Source organism: Bubalus kerabau, chromosome 13 (genome assembly GCF_029407905.1).
Source record: "Bubalus kerabau isolate K-KA32 ecotype Philippines breed swamp buffalo chromosome 13, PCC_UOA_SB_1v2, whole genome shotgun sequence".
NCBI classification, from domain to species: Eukaryota; Metazoa; Chordata; class Mammalia; order Artiodactyla; family Bovidae; genus Bubalus; species Bubalus kerabau.
In genome coordinates, this window is record NC_073636.1 from 53,044,786 (window position 1) to 53,059,877 (window position 15,092).

Consider the following 15,092-nt stretch of genomic DNA (forward strand, 5'->3'; position numbering starts at 1 on the left):
GACACTTGACTTTTTTTTTTTTTTGGCCACATGGCCTGTGGGATCTTAGTTCCTCAACCAGGGATTGAATCCACACCCCCTGCAGTGGAAGTGCAGTCTTAACCACTGGACCACGAAGGAATCCCCTAATTTTTGACGATAGAGAATAGCAACTTTGAACTTCTATTGTGTGAAATATCACCTCCTTTCCCTCAGAAGAATTCCATTCTTCTCATTCATAGCCCTGTATTACAAAAATTTATACTCTATTATTATCATATTTTTAATTTTGTCAATAAAAACTTTGTGGATGTTTGTTCCTCTCCTGTTATATAAGTACCTACATAATAGTCTTGATTTTTGCCTCTTGATCCCCAAAGCCTAAAATATGTACTTTCAGGCTCTAAAAGAAAAAGTTAGCTGATCCCTGGTATAGATAATGCTCACCACCTCGTAGTATTGTTATGACTACCAGCTACCCCGGATTTGGGCAGGACTGAAACTAACAAACTTGTATATATGTCCTACAATGGATTAGCATACTTCTCCTAGTACTTAATAGATAAGCCCACTAAATCCTTACAGCCACCCTATGAAGGAGGCACTACCATTATTTCCGTCTCAGAGATGATGAACTTGCAGTGTAACTTGTTCAAGATGACCCAGCTGGCAAACAACAGACCAGGCTCTAGACTCTATGCTCTAAATCATGGGGGTGGCAATTTTTCTCTGAAAAGATTTTAGACTTTGTGAACCAGGTGGTCTCTGTTGGAGCTATTTAAATTCTGCTGTTGTAATTAGAAAGCAGCCATAGATTATATGCAAGCAAATGCATGAGGCTGTGTCCCAGTAAAACTTTATTTACAAAAACAAGGGGTGGTCTGGATTTGGTCCATGGCTGTAGTTTGCCAACCCTTACTTTTAACTTCATGCTATACAATGCTGTCCACCTCACTCATTTATGTTGCCTGCCTGGATTTGGTCCAAACCCTAAGTCCCTCCCTGGAAAAGTGAATTTCTGCAAGGTGAAGGGGCTGGTTCAAGCATTGACCATAAACCAGGTGTTTTCTCCTAGATACTGGGTGTAAACCAGGGAGAAAGGAAGAAAAAGAAAATCACACCTTCATGGAGCTTATGGTCTGGTGGGGGCAACAAATAAGATTAAAAAAGGAAAAAGAGTGGCGTGCTAGATGTTGATGAAGAGATGTGATAATCAGAAGTAATGATAAGGGGTGTGTGTGTGTGTGTATGTGTGATTTTAGTTACCATCTCTAGGGAAGGCCTCACTGAAAATGAGACCACTGAGTAAAGCTCTGAAACAAGTGGCTTCCCTGACGGCTCAGTTGGTAAAGAATCCCCCTGCAATGCAGGAGACCCTGGTTCGATTTTTGGGTCAGGAAGATCCCCTGGAGCAGGGATAGGCTACCCACTCCAGTATTCTTGGGCTTCCCTTGTGGCTTAGCTGGTAAAGAATCCACCCACAATGCGGGAGACCTGGGTTCAATCCCTGGGTTGGGAAGATCCCCTGGAGAAAGGAAAGACTATCCACTCCAGTATTCTGGCCTGGAGAATTCCATGGACTGCATAGTCCACGGGATCACAAAGAGTTGGACAGGACTGAGCGACTTTCACTTTCACTGAAGCAAGTGAGAGAACAGCTGTGATGAATGTTCTAGCTGTTGCTGGGTTTCGCTCAGAAGGCGTTTAGGAAGGAGGTGACAGCCATATGCTCTTCTGGGCTCCATTTTCAGGTCCCTTCCTCTGCCATCTGGGGTCGGCTGTCAAGGGCCTCAGGAAGCAGAGGAAGCAAGAGTGGGGCAGGTGCTGAGGGCCAGACGTGGTGCAGGCCCGCTCACTGACCTCCTGCCTGGGACAGGTGGGCGGTCTGGAAAAAGGGGCACCAGAGTTCACTTCCAGAGCCCAGCCTTCCAAACCTTGCTCAGGAAGAAGCCAAAAGAGGCTTCTGCCACTTCTGCTGCTGAGGTTGTCCCTCAGCCTGGCACATAGGCCTCCTATGGCTCAGTGTGGTGCTCCACTCTGGATTTAGCCCCCCTTTTTATTCTGTCTGGACCCCCTTTCAGCCCCCTCACACTCTGCCGTGAGCCTTCCTGCCAAGAACTCCTCAGAACTCCAGGCCCTTGCTGTGGGGCACAACCACAGGCTTTCTCAACGTCAGTCTGTTATAAACTAAGTTCCAGCTCAGCATTTCCCAAAGCATGTGGACCTACGTTAGCAGGCAGGGCCAGGACTGGAGTGAGGTGGGTGAGGCCTTGGGCTGCACAGTTTAAGGAGGTACTGCCCTTGGGGTTGAAAAAGTGCAGGGTGGGCACCTTACTTGCCTCACCCTCCTCCTGGCCCTGGATGGTGTTCTGTGAAGCAAGGGTCTGTGGTTAGCGGGGATAGAGGCACCAGCTTGCACACCATATCTCCCTGCACGTTACTGCAGAGCCTTGAATAAAGGAGTGTGCACTGCATATTTCTAAGTAAGGAGGTGGCTGATAGAGGGGCAGCATCCCAAACTCTTGAACCACAGAGTCTTTTTTTACACAGGAAAGAAAGGGCTTTGTTTTCAGAGGGTGTTGCATTTGGAAGCAGAGCAGTGCATACACATTACCTCTCTGTCTACCTCTTTACATAATTATCTCTTTATATACTGTCTCTGAACCTAGTCTGGCCCATAGTGCTCTGTAGAGCACGGGGACCCAGTCAAGAGTCTCGGCAGCTGCTTCACATTTGAATGGCACTTGTAAACGGATAGTCATTTCATTTTCAGAATACTCCCTGTTAACTCATCCTAAGGTAATCCAGGGCAGTAGATTACCCATATGTTAAAAAGTTAGAACTGCACTTTCCAATATGAGTTGGAGAACTATAACCATACCATAACAAATATGGTAGCCATTAGCCACTGCTGGTTATTTACATTAAAATTAATTAAAATGAAATAAAATTAGAACTTGAACTTCTTGGTCCTCATTTCAAGTGCTCCACAGCCAGATGTGGCTGGTGGCTACCATGTTGGATAGCACAGACATAAAACATCTCCATCCTGCAGAAAGCTCTGTTGACAGTGTTAATAACTTGCCCAAAGCTCCACTCCATGGCCTTTTGCAGGCTGATGTGATATCAGAACTGGAATTCTGGGCCTGAGACCTCTGAGCAGACTGCCCCAGGAAAGGAGCTGCTCCCCTCCAACCGAGACTGTGCACCTGAATGGCCCGCAGTCGAAGGAGGGCGGAAGGGACATGATGCTGTAGGCCACGGGCAGGAGGCTGAGGAAGAGCACCAGCAGCAGGAGGCCCATGTAGAAGTTGTTGGAGCGGGAGGCCTTGAACACGCGTTCGTGGGGGACGTTGCTGCTCATCACTGCCCAGCACTGGAAGTACATGGAGGTCAGCAGGCGCAGCACATTAATGCCCACCAGTCCCGGGGCGTAGAAGGAACCCATCCTGGAAGGGCAGAGATGGCACACCTGGTTAACTAGACAGCAGGAGAGGCCAGGGAAAGATGGCAGAAGGAAATGGGGCTGATGGGCTAGGGGCAGGAGGCCTTGCTGCTTTCCCTGTAGGTCCCAAGGGAAGGGATCTCCCACTTAGCCAGGACATTTATCACCAAGCCATAGCCATCCATTCCTCAGGACAGGGATGTTCTAAGCATTACTGGCTTGGGTTCTGGCCAGGATTTTACCACTGCCCCACCTCCAGCCATGAAGCAAATTACATGGCCTCCTGTTACTCTGTGGTCTCCATTAAACTGCACTGCTGCTCAGAAAAGTATCGGAAGTCCTTAAAAGAATTGGATATTGGCTTGCAATGAGCCCTTGAAAGCCTTTGCCCGGTTCCCTGGTGGCTCAGATGGTAAAGAAACTGCCTGCAATGCAGGAGACCCAGGTTCAATCCTTGGGTCTGGAAGATCCCCCGGAGAAGGAAATGGCAACTGACTCCAATATTCTTGCCTGGGGAATCCCATGGACAGAGGAGTCTGGTGGGCTACAGTTCATGGGGTCACAGAGTCAGACATGATTGAGCAACTAACACACTTGAAAGCCTTTGGCTGAAGTCAGGCAGCTTCCTTAGTTCATGTGTCTCCCTCTTTCCTATCTTTCCTCCCCACCACTTCCTCCTGCCTCCCTTTCTTTCTCTTCCTTCCTTCCCATCCTACTTTTTCCTTTTTTCTTTTTTGCTTCCCTCCTCTCTCTTTCCTCCCTCTTCCTTTTTTCTTTCTCTCTCCTTCATGCTTCTCTCCCCTTGCTATGTACATGGTAGCAACAGAGTGGGCCAGGCACCATCCTGGTTCAAATCTAGTCCTGCTCAAGTGAAGGAAAGGAGCTCAGAGAGGCCAGATGACTTGCCCAGGCTCTCTCTTGCTGACTGAGAGGCTAAGCCTGGGATTCCAGCTTTTTGACTTCCCAGATGAGGTGATGCCCAGAGGAAATGGATAACTCACCAGATCATTCCTTGGTTGAAGATCAAACCAAGCACATTTCCACTAATATCAAACTCAGCATATGAGGGCTGGAGGGAAAGAGAGAAAGAGGAGAGATAGAGAAAGTCTGTTAGGTGCTGTCAGCCAGATCCCACTACCAGCCAACCGACCAAGCCACTCCACCCCAAAGAGCCTGCTCTGGTGAGCAGAGAGGAACCTCAGATTCAGGGTTCTATTTCTTTAACATGTTTTCAACTTTTTAAAAAGAGCTTTTTTTTTCCTTAAGATTTATTTATTATTTATTTATTTTTGGCTGTGCTGGGTCTTCATTGCTGCTCGCGGAGAGCTTGTTGATGCTCTTCGGTTGTGGCAAGCCGGGGCTACTTTCCAGCTGCAGTGCGTGGGCTTCTCATTGCAGTGGTTTCTCTTGTTGTAGAGCACATGGCTTTGCAATGTGCCTGGGCTTTGGTAGTTGCGGCTCACAGGCTCAGTAGAGCACAGGTTCGATACTTGTGGTTGAACCACAGGCTTAGTTGTCCTCTGGCATGTGGGATCTGCCCAGACTAGGGATTGAAACTGTGGTCCTGAACTGGCAGGCAGATTTCTTACCATTGAGCCAACAGGGAAGCCCCTAAAAAGAGTTTTAAATTTCTCAAACTTGAAGCATTCTTCAATGTCTTCTTCAATTTAAAAAATGAGATTTTTTTTTTGGAAAATCCATGGTGGTCCAGGGATTAGGGCTCCTTCCTTCTGCTGCTGGGGGTCCAGGTTCAATCCCTGGTAAGAGAACTAAGATTCCACAAGCCACAGGGTGTAGTCAGATTTTTTAAAAATGAGAGAGAATTTTACCTTTTAGGGCCTGCAGGTTGACAGTGTGTTCTTGGGACACCCCCTAAGAGAATGTTTTATCAATGCTTTAATCAGAAATGTATCTTGAAATTATGATCAAGTAAAGTGTAAATAAAATAAATAACAAAATGCAAATAATTAAACGAGGAGTCAAATGTAAAGAAAGCTTTAAAAGCAAACAAAATAAATCAATCACTCCTCCAATTCTCTTTTCTCCTTCTCATCTTCCTCTTGGAAAGGAGTGAGTTCAGATAGATTCACATTTTCAACCTGACTCTGATTTTCAGAGTTTTGGAGATTAGTCAATTGTTTGAAAGGATACAAAGTGTGAGCACAGGGGAGCTGTAGTGGGGAGCTGGGGTCTTTGTGAGGCCAGCTTAAACCTGCTTCCTGATTTGTCTTCCAGCTATGGAGATAAAAAGTGACAGGAATGAGAGAAGAGGAAAACAAAGTGAGGAGAGAGAAAAGGAAGGTCACATGGGTGTGGATCAAAGGAGGAAACATGCCAAATCCAAATACAGGAAGGTTAAATCTTGGGGATTTAAAATTTGAAAATATTAAAAAAAAACTTCTTTATCTATTGAATTTTGTGACTTGACTAGAAAAAAATGAAATACTTTACTACTTCACAGAGTGGAGATTGACATTAAACATCTAAATGTCAGAATAATAGAATGCATCTAACTATATCAGAGAGGATGGTTGGAATGCCTTTCTGCAGAATGTTCAGGAAATGGTGACCTACAAATCCAGCCTCCAGGTCCCAGCACCAGCAGTAGTTCATGAACCGAACAAAACAAGCCCGCAGGAAGTCGCCCAGCAGGATGGTGATATACGTTACCAGCATGTCGGACACTGTCAGCCTCATGAATTCCTGCAAAAAGGAACAAAGCGAAAGGGGGTGGTCAGGGTTTGACCATGCCCACTTCTCCCAACTGACTGTAGCCATGCCATGCCCCCCAACTCCATACTCTTTTTTGTGACTCTCTGATTGATAGTAGCAGAATGGTGGTGCAGATAAGACTCCATGCTTTGAAAAATGCTTACTACAGGTTCCAGTTAAGTTAGTTACAAGTTACTAATTTATTGCTTTGAATAGTCTCTGAACATTTTGATGTTGACATTAACCTTGCAAGTTTATTGGGAAGCTTAATGATAATGCATACAAATTTTCTGGCAGTTGGTAACACCCAGTATTTGGTAGTTATCAACACTATTGCATAAATGAAAGATCTGAAGGCTTACTCCTTGCTTCCCCCACCTGCTCTGAAGTACCATCTGTACCAACTAAGACTGAATCTGACCACTGTCCTTGGGGACAGCCGCTGACATTCCTCACCCCCTGCTGATTGATTTTTTTTTTTTTTTTTGGAGTATGTAGAGAAAATAATCTAGGTTTTTTACAGAGGCACATGGAATAAGAGCTCAACGCAAAGAAACAAAGTTTTCTCTGCAGAGTACATATAATTTATTAATTTTTTTAAAAAGTTGAAAAGATCTACCAGACATCATTAAGCCTTCAAGACATCCAATAGACTCGGAGTTCCCAGGGGCATAGGGCCTGCTTTATTCATTTTTGTGTCTTCCAAGATGATTAATAAATGTTTGCTGGATGAACAGCTGATGAGTTTTTATGGTTTTTCCTCAATCCTAATGCTGTTAAGTAAAAGGCAAACCAACTTGTATTTGGTCTCCACATCTGTGCAAGGTGATGCTCTGGGGCCTGGGGTGGAGATGAACATGAGTAAGCAGGACATAACATTTCAAACCTATCATCACCAGCAAGCTCAGAAAGAAGCAAGCTTTAATCAGTGATGGGCATTCAGGGAGGAAGTCAAGAGAGATGCCCTCCAAGGAGGTGAGGTGGGAAAAGAGAAATTCTACAGCAGAATATTCCAAAGGAATCATGTAGGTAATGAACTCTTCTGTCTTCCAAAGAGGGTGGGTTTTACTCATGTGAAGACTTTCTCTGTTACACAGCTGTGATGGGTTTAGAAATGTGAGTTGCTCTTCACATTAAAAATGAAGAGGACTTGATGAGAATGGGGTACTCTGAACCAGAGGACATGAGAAGTGGTGAGTCTTAGCCCTCCATGAAGCAAGTAGAGAGAAAATCCCCCAGGACCCCGTGGGAAACAGACTCTGCAGCAGGAAAATATCTGCTATTGGACCTGCAGGCAGTGTTTGTCAGGGTGTGTGATTAATCCCCTCTTCCACTGGACTTCATTACCCTCAGTTAAAAACATTATTTTCTAAAGCTCTGCTGCTGCTAAGTCGCTTCAGTCGTGGCCGACTCTGTGCGACCCCATAGACGGCAGCCCACCAGGCTCCCCCGTCCCTGGGATTCTCCAGGCAAGAACATTGGAGTGGGTTGCCATTTCCTTCTCCAATGCATGAAAGTGAAAAGTGAAAGTGAAGTCGCTCAGTTGTGTCCGACTCTCAGTGACCCCATGGACTGCAGCCTACCAGGCTCCGCCATCCATGGGATTTTCCAGGCAAGAGTACTGGAGTAGGGTGCCATTGCCTTCTCTGTCTAATGCTCTAGGGGTGCATTAGATTATTCAGCAGTGACAGGTGAATAGAAACCCCATGCAAAGAGATGCAGCTGAGGAGGAGATGGCAGCTGATCCCTATGTTACCCGTGAATACTTCAGATTTCTGCCTGTGAAAACAAAGAACACTAGCCCTAGAAATCTGCACCGTGAAAGTACAAGGACAGTAGTGAAAGTGGGTAAGTGGAAATGGTTGTTGTTAATTTTTGACTTTCTAATGAAAACTTTAATTCTCTTTACAGAAAAATGCAGAGATGCATATACACACAAAATCCTGTACCCAGTTTTTAGGATTATCTATTTATGATTTCCAGGTGGAGAACCTCAGGCTTTTAGTGAAATCTGCAGTAAAACTCTAAATAAATTCAAGTGGTATAGATTGGCAGATGGAAGACATAGAGAAATGTGTGAGACGCTGAGAAAAAGGGCAATGTGAAAAGGTGGAACTTTCCTAAGACATGCCGGCTTGACATTTTGGAGACATGGAAATATCAAGGAAGGGATAACAAAGAACTGAGAATAGGGACCACCTTTTCAGGAGAGCGTAATTACTCACAATGCCCACAGCCGTCTCCCAGCAAGAACCCCGGGGCACATCTGCAGGGTGCAGGGGGGGCCGGGGGACACTCTCATTCCAACCTGAGGAGTTGTAGTAGTGAAACAGAGTCCAGTGAGTGATGTTCTTTATCGTCTCTTCATTAGAAAGCTAGAAGGGAAGATGGAGATGTGGGGTTGGAAAGAGCCAGGGAAGGTTCAACAGTTTCTACAGAAAGAACAATTCAAGCCAGCATATGCCACAACCCTACCATCTAGCCTCTGCCCTATCCCTTAACAGGGTCTCTCCAGAACTGCCCTCCCCAGCCTTTCAATCTATAGAGAAGAGGCGGGGGCAACTGGCTGAAGTCCCTGGGTCTTTTCCAGGAATTTTTCTTCTTTAAGTTATTACTCATCCATCCAAGTATTCATTCTTATTTTGAGATTAATTTATTCTGGGCATATAAGGCAATGGAGACACAAGAGTGACATAGAAGTGAACAGAGTTTACCTCAGAAAATTGCCAGTCTAGAAAATGATACTTACACTTCCTCAGTCTAGTAGTAAGTGAGAGAGATGAACAGACACTTGCAGAACAGAGTGATAAAAGCTGTGGGAAATTTTCTCTGGGGACTGAGGAAATCCACTTCAGACCATGGAGCTCTTTCCTGGACCATGGGGACATCTGAGCCAAACTGCAGAAGGATAACTCAACTAGTCAAACACGGGGAAGAGAGGGGAGAGTGAGGCAAGAGAGGAGGAAATGTGAGCTCAGAAGGGTGAAGCAGTTTATTAGGGTAGGAGGGAAGTGAGAGATGCAGATGGAGGGCAGGCAAGGGCCAGATCCAGTCACTACTATGCTTAGAATCTTCCAGCAGCTTCTTGTTAATCTCAGGAAAATTCATGAGGAGGGAGGCATGGGAAAGAGGAGCATCACCATCTGACCCTTGTCCAGTTTCATATTTCACTTCCTGCCCTTCATGCACTTGTTCAGCTAATTCACAGTTCTCTATTTGCATAAGCTCTTTCCTCTGATTTTTTCCAGTGTCCGCTAAGATCCCTCATGGTGGGGTCTGCAGCCCCTCCTGTGCACTGTCCTGCTGCCCTGGGCTCAACCCCACTGAAGCACCTGGCCCAGAGTGCTGTGATGAATGAGTCTGTCTCCCCTGGAACAGGACTGTGTCTTGCTGTCTGCTGTACCCCCAGGGCCTGACTTGGTGGGTGCGCCATAACTGGTGAGCAGGGATGAAAGGGTAACTCAACCATCACTTATCATTTCAATGGACACTTGTCAGCTAGTAAACATATGGCAGCTAAGAAACAGTACTGGAAAGGCTGCAGACAAAATATCAAGGTTATCAAAGGACTAGAGGAAGATGTGAAAAAAGATAGCCTACGAAAAAGACAGTAAAGAACTGAAGCAAAACGTTAACAGTTGGGTCATAGGAATCTGGTGACATTTTTTCTTCATTTTATTTTTCTGACCTTTCTAAAATTTACTTAATATAAATCATACACAAGGAAATGATTATATTTAAAAAAGCAACATGGTGGATACTAGGAATTGGGAAGAAGTTTGTGGTCTCTACCTTCAGCTGGATGTCATCCATCAGGGCCAAGAGAAAGGTGTAGAGGTTTCCCAGGAAGAGTGCAAAGATGCGCCCCAGCTGCCACTTCAATCCAATGCGTGGGTGGTAATTCTCCAGGGCGGCAATAGTTTCAAACAGAGGGGGACAAAACATCCCAAGCAGAGACATCACAATTTCTACCTGGAAGTCAGGAGAGCTGGGCTAGTTTGTCATCAATGTCACTTGGTTGTCCACCGCCTCTGTACCCTCAGGGTCAAGCATCTCCATCTCCCGGTTGCCTGCCCCTTCCTCTGCCTCTAGAAATGCCCCATCTGGGGTCTCCACAACTTGCTGTGTGACCCTGACATAGGAACCAATATGCTCTGGGACTGCTTGTCACAATGATTGTTACCAGCAGCATTGATAAAAATAGCAATCTTTGAGAAGGAAATGAATTAACACATGGGACTGTGCTTTGTGTTTGGTAAAAGTTGTGAATCATTAAGAGTCATCTCATCTCAGGAGAATGGAAGACCAGAAGCTGAAATCATAGAACAAAACCAACAGTAGAGGTATGTGGTGTGGGGTGTGACCTTTGGGGTCAGCTCTCTGGGTTTTGGCCCCTGCTCTATTGCTTGCTGGCTTTGTAATTTAGAGAAAGTTACATAATTTCTCTGAGCTTCTTGTTTCTTTGTGTGTAAAATGGTGATGGTGGACTTCGTTGTGAGAATCAGGGGATAAGTCATAAGCTGACAGCACAGAACCGGTAAGAACGAAATTTTGGCTTCAACTTTGGGAAAATCCTAACTCGAATAATGAAACTGCCAGCCACAGTAGAACATTCTCTCTGCCACTGATTCTGCCCACCTAGCGGAGAGTATCCTGAACTGCTGATCAAAGTGCAGGTTGATCAGCTCTTCTGGACTGCGGCTCACTCCCCTCCACCCTCTCACACTGACCTTCGGGTTGGCTTCTCATGACCTTCATTCCTCCAGCCCTGCTCACACAGTTCTTCCCACCTAGAAAGCCATCCTGGCATCACATCCACCACGGCCCTTCTCTAACATTTGTCTGATGCTCAGCTTGATTCCTGCCTTTGCCATAATATCCCCCAGTCTCTCTGGCTCACATGGGCTTTCCCACCTGTCACACATCTGAAATGCAAAACATCTTATTTGATCACATTCTTCCTGCCTATTACTGGTTGTGCCAAAGTTTATTCTTGCCAAACCTGCTTCCTGAGGAGACTGGCAATTCCATTAAAGGCAAAATTCATCTTGAGCATCTTTGTATTCCTCTCATAGCTTTATGTTTTAGAAATTAAGTGTAAATATCATTTTAAAAAAACTCAATCTGATTATCACTGACTTTGAGCTATAGCTTTCATTCATTCACATTCATTGAAATCACTGATACATTTATATTTAAGTCTATCTGATTTTGTGCTTTATATTTGTCCTGCCAGTTCCACATTTCCTTTTTTATCCTTTCTTGCCTTATGATGGGAGGAAGATTCTTTCTTTTTTGGGTCAGTAATATTTTCTGGGCTTAGCAAGGTGGTTCTTCTGCTGGTCTCACCTGGGTTCATTCATGTATTAATATCTATAGTCAGCTGATGGCTGATGTTTTCATTTATACATCTGGTGGTGGATCTGCTATCACCTAGGGTGATGAGAAAAGTGGGCCATGTGTCTCTCATCATTTAGGAGGCCAGCCTGGCATCATCCACATGATGGATATTTCAGGTTCCCAAGAAAGCAAGTTCCAAAACACAAGCACTTTTCAAGTCTGCTTGTATCATGGTGATGGAAGCAAGGTCTGATGCTGTAAAGAACAATATTGCATAGGAACATGGAATGTTAGGTCCATGAATCAAGGCAAATTGGAAGTGGTCAAACAGGAGATGGCAAGAGTGAATGTCGACATTTTAGGAATCAGTGAACTAAAATGGACTGGATGGGTGAATTTAACTGAGATGACCCTTATATCTACTACTGTGGGCAAGAATCCCTTACAAGAAATGGAGTAGCCATCAAAGTCAACAAAAGAGTCTGAAATGCAGTACTTGGATGCAATCTAAAAAATGACAGAATGATCGCTGTTCATTTCCAAGGCAAACCATTCAGTATCATGGTAATCCAAGTCTATGCCCTGACCATTAATGCTGAAGAAGCTGAAGTTGAACGGTTCTATGAAGACATACAAGACCTTCTAGAACTAACACCCAAAAAAGATGTCCTTTCATTATAGAGGACTGGAATGCAAAAGTAGGAAGTCCAGAAACACCTGGAGTAACAGGCAAATTTGGCCTTGGAGTACAGAATTAAGCAGGGCAAAGGCTAATAGAATTTTGCCAAGAGAACACACTGGTCATAGCAAACACCCTCTTCCAACAACACAAGAGAAGACTCTACACATGGACATCACCAGATGGTCAACACCGAAACCAGACTGATTGTATTCTTTGCAGCCAAAGATGGAGAAGCTCTATACAGTCAGCAAAAAACAAGACCGGGAGCTGACTGTGGCTCAGATCATGAACTCTTTATTGCCAAATTCAGACTTAAATTGAAGAAAGTAGGGAAAACCACTAGACCATTCAGGTATGACCTAAATCAAACCCCTTATGATTATACAGTGGAAATGAGAAATAGATTTAAGGGACTAGATCTGATAGACAGAGTTCTTAATGAACTATGGATGGAGATTTGTGACATTGTACAGGAGACAGGGATCAAGACCATCCCCAAGAAAAAAAAAGCAAAATGGCTGTCTGAGGAGGCCTTACAAACAGCTGTGAAAAGAAGAGAAGCAAAAAGCAAAAGAGAAAAGGAAAGATATATCCATTTGAATGCAGAGTTCCAAACAATAGTAAGGAGAGATAAGAAAGCCTTCCTCAGTGATCAATGCAAAGAAATAGAGGAAAACAATAGAATGGGAAAGACTAGAGATCTCTTCAAGAAAATTAGAGGTACCAAGGGAACATTTCATGCAAAGATGGGCTCGATAAAGGACAGAAATGGTATGGACCTAACAGAAGCAGAAGATATTAAGAAGAGCTGGCAAGAATACACACAAGAACTTTACAAAAAAGATCTTCATGACCCAGATAATAATGATGGTGTGATCACTCACCTAGAGCCAGACATCCTGGAATGTGAAGTCAAGTGGGCCTTAGGAAGCATCACTACGAACAAAGCTAGTGGAGGTGATGGAATTCCAGTTGAGCTATTCCAAATCCTGAAAGATGATGCTGTGAAAGTGCTGCACTCACTATGCTAGCAAATTTGGAAAACTCAGCAGTGGCCACAGGACTGGAAAAGTCAGTTTTCATTCCAATCCCAAAGAAAAGCAATGCCAAAGAATGCTCAAACTACCATACAATTGCACTCATCTCACACGCTAGTAAAGTAATACTCAAAATTCTCCAGGCCAGGCTTCAACAATACATGAACCGTGAAGTTCCAGATGTTCAAGCTGGTTTTCAAAAGGCAGAGGAACCAATCAAATTGCCCACATTTGCTGGATCATCAAAAAAGCAAGAGAGTTCCAGAAGAACATCTATTTCTGCTTTATTGACTATGCCAAAGCCTTTGACTGTGTGGATCACAATAAACTGTGGAAAATTCTGAAAGAGATGGGAATCCCAGATCACCTGACCTACCTCTTGAGAAACCTGTATGCAGGTCAGGAAGCAACAGTTAGAACTGGACATGGAACAACAGACTGGTTTCAAATAGGAAAAGGAGTACGTCAAAGGTGTATATTGTCACCCTGCTTATTTAACTTATATGTATAGTACATCATGAGAAACGCTGGGCTGGAAGAAGCACAAGCTGGAATCAGGATTGTCGGGAGAAATATCAAAAACCTCAGATATGCAAATGACACCACCCTTATAGCAGAAAGTAAGAAGAACTAAAGAGCCTCTTGATGAAAGTGAAAGAGGAGAGTGAAAAAGTTGGCCTACAGCTCAGCATTCAGAAAACTAAGATCATGGCATCTAGTCCCATCACTTCATGGCAAATAGATGGGGAAACAGTGGAAACAGTGTCAGACTTTATTTTTCTGGGCTCCAAAATCACTGCGGATGGTGACTGCAGCCATGAAATCAAAAGACGCTTACTCCTTGAAAGGAAAGTTATGACCAACCTAGACAGCATATTAAGAAGCAGAGACATTACTTTGCCAACAAAAGTCTGTCTAGTCAAGGCTATGGTTTTTCCAGTAGTCATGTATGGATGTGAGAGTTGGACTATAAAGAAAGCTGAGCGCCAAAGAATTGATGTTTTTAATTGTGGTGTTGGAGAAGACTCTTGAGAGTCCCTTGGACTGCAAGGAGATCAAACCAGTCCATCCTAAAGGAAATCAGTCCTGAATATTCATTGGAAGGAGTGATGCTGAAGCTGAAACGCCAATACTTTGGCCACTTGATGAGAAGAACTGACTCATTGGAAAAGACCCTAATGCTGGGAAATATTGAAGGCAAGAGGAGAAGGGGATGACAGAGGATGAGATGGTTGGATGGCATCACCAACTTGATGGACATGAGTTTGAGTAAACTGTGGGAGGTGGTGATGGACAGGGAGGCCTGGCATGCTGCAGTCCATGGGGTTGCAGAGTCGGTCATGACTGAGCAACTGAACTCAACTGAACTGTATCATGGTTGTTATTGTTTCACTGACTAAGGCAAGGTGTTGGGAAATGGATTTCACGTCTTCATGGGAGGGGCTATAAAATCACATTTCAAAAAAAAAAAAGTGCATATAAGGATGGGAAGAACTTGTAGCCATTTTTTCCAACTACCACAGATGTCAAATTCCTTGGATTTATAGGTTCAACATAATCACAATAAAACCTTAATATGTTATATTGTCAATCTTGATGAGAGAACTCACTCTATCAGGTATCAAGGCATACTATAGAGTCACAGTTTATCAATATGTTATTAGTGCAGGAATAAACAAATAGACCAGTGAAACAGAAAGGCAGCCCAGAATCACACCCATGCAGTACTAGACAACTGACTTATGATCTACGGCTCTGTAGAGACCCGAGGAAAGGACCATCTTTTTTAAAAATTCATGTCATGACAACTGGCTACTTAGCTGACTGACATGTTAATTGAATCCAGCTTTATCCAGCTATGAAAGCCTAATAACAGGTGACTGTTCAAGATGTTCAT

General features: G+C 44.2%; 1 protein-coding gene across 1 annotated transcript in view; it reads right to left on the reverse strand.

The window, feature by feature from the left end:
* TMC2 (transmembrane channel like 2) overlaps positions 1 to 15,092 on the reverse strand; it is a 96,794-nt gene that overhangs the window by 13,869 nt on the left and 67,833 nt on the right. The window contains exons 12-16 of the mRNA XM_055543305.1: positions 9,929 to 10,108; positions 8,362 to 8,511; positions 5,999 to 6,127; positions 4,426 to 4,493; positions 3,189 to 3,428 (exon numbers count right to left, since the gene is read on the reverse strand). Coding sequence (XP_055399280.1) covers positions 3,189 to 3,428; positions 4,426 to 4,493; positions 5,999 to 6,127; positions 8,362 to 8,511; positions 9,929 to 10,108 — 767 coding nt within the window. The remainder of the gene's footprint in view (positions 1 to 3,188; positions 3,429 to 4,425; positions 4,494 to 5,998; positions 6,128 to 8,361; positions 8,512 to 9,928; positions 10,109 to 15,092) is intronic.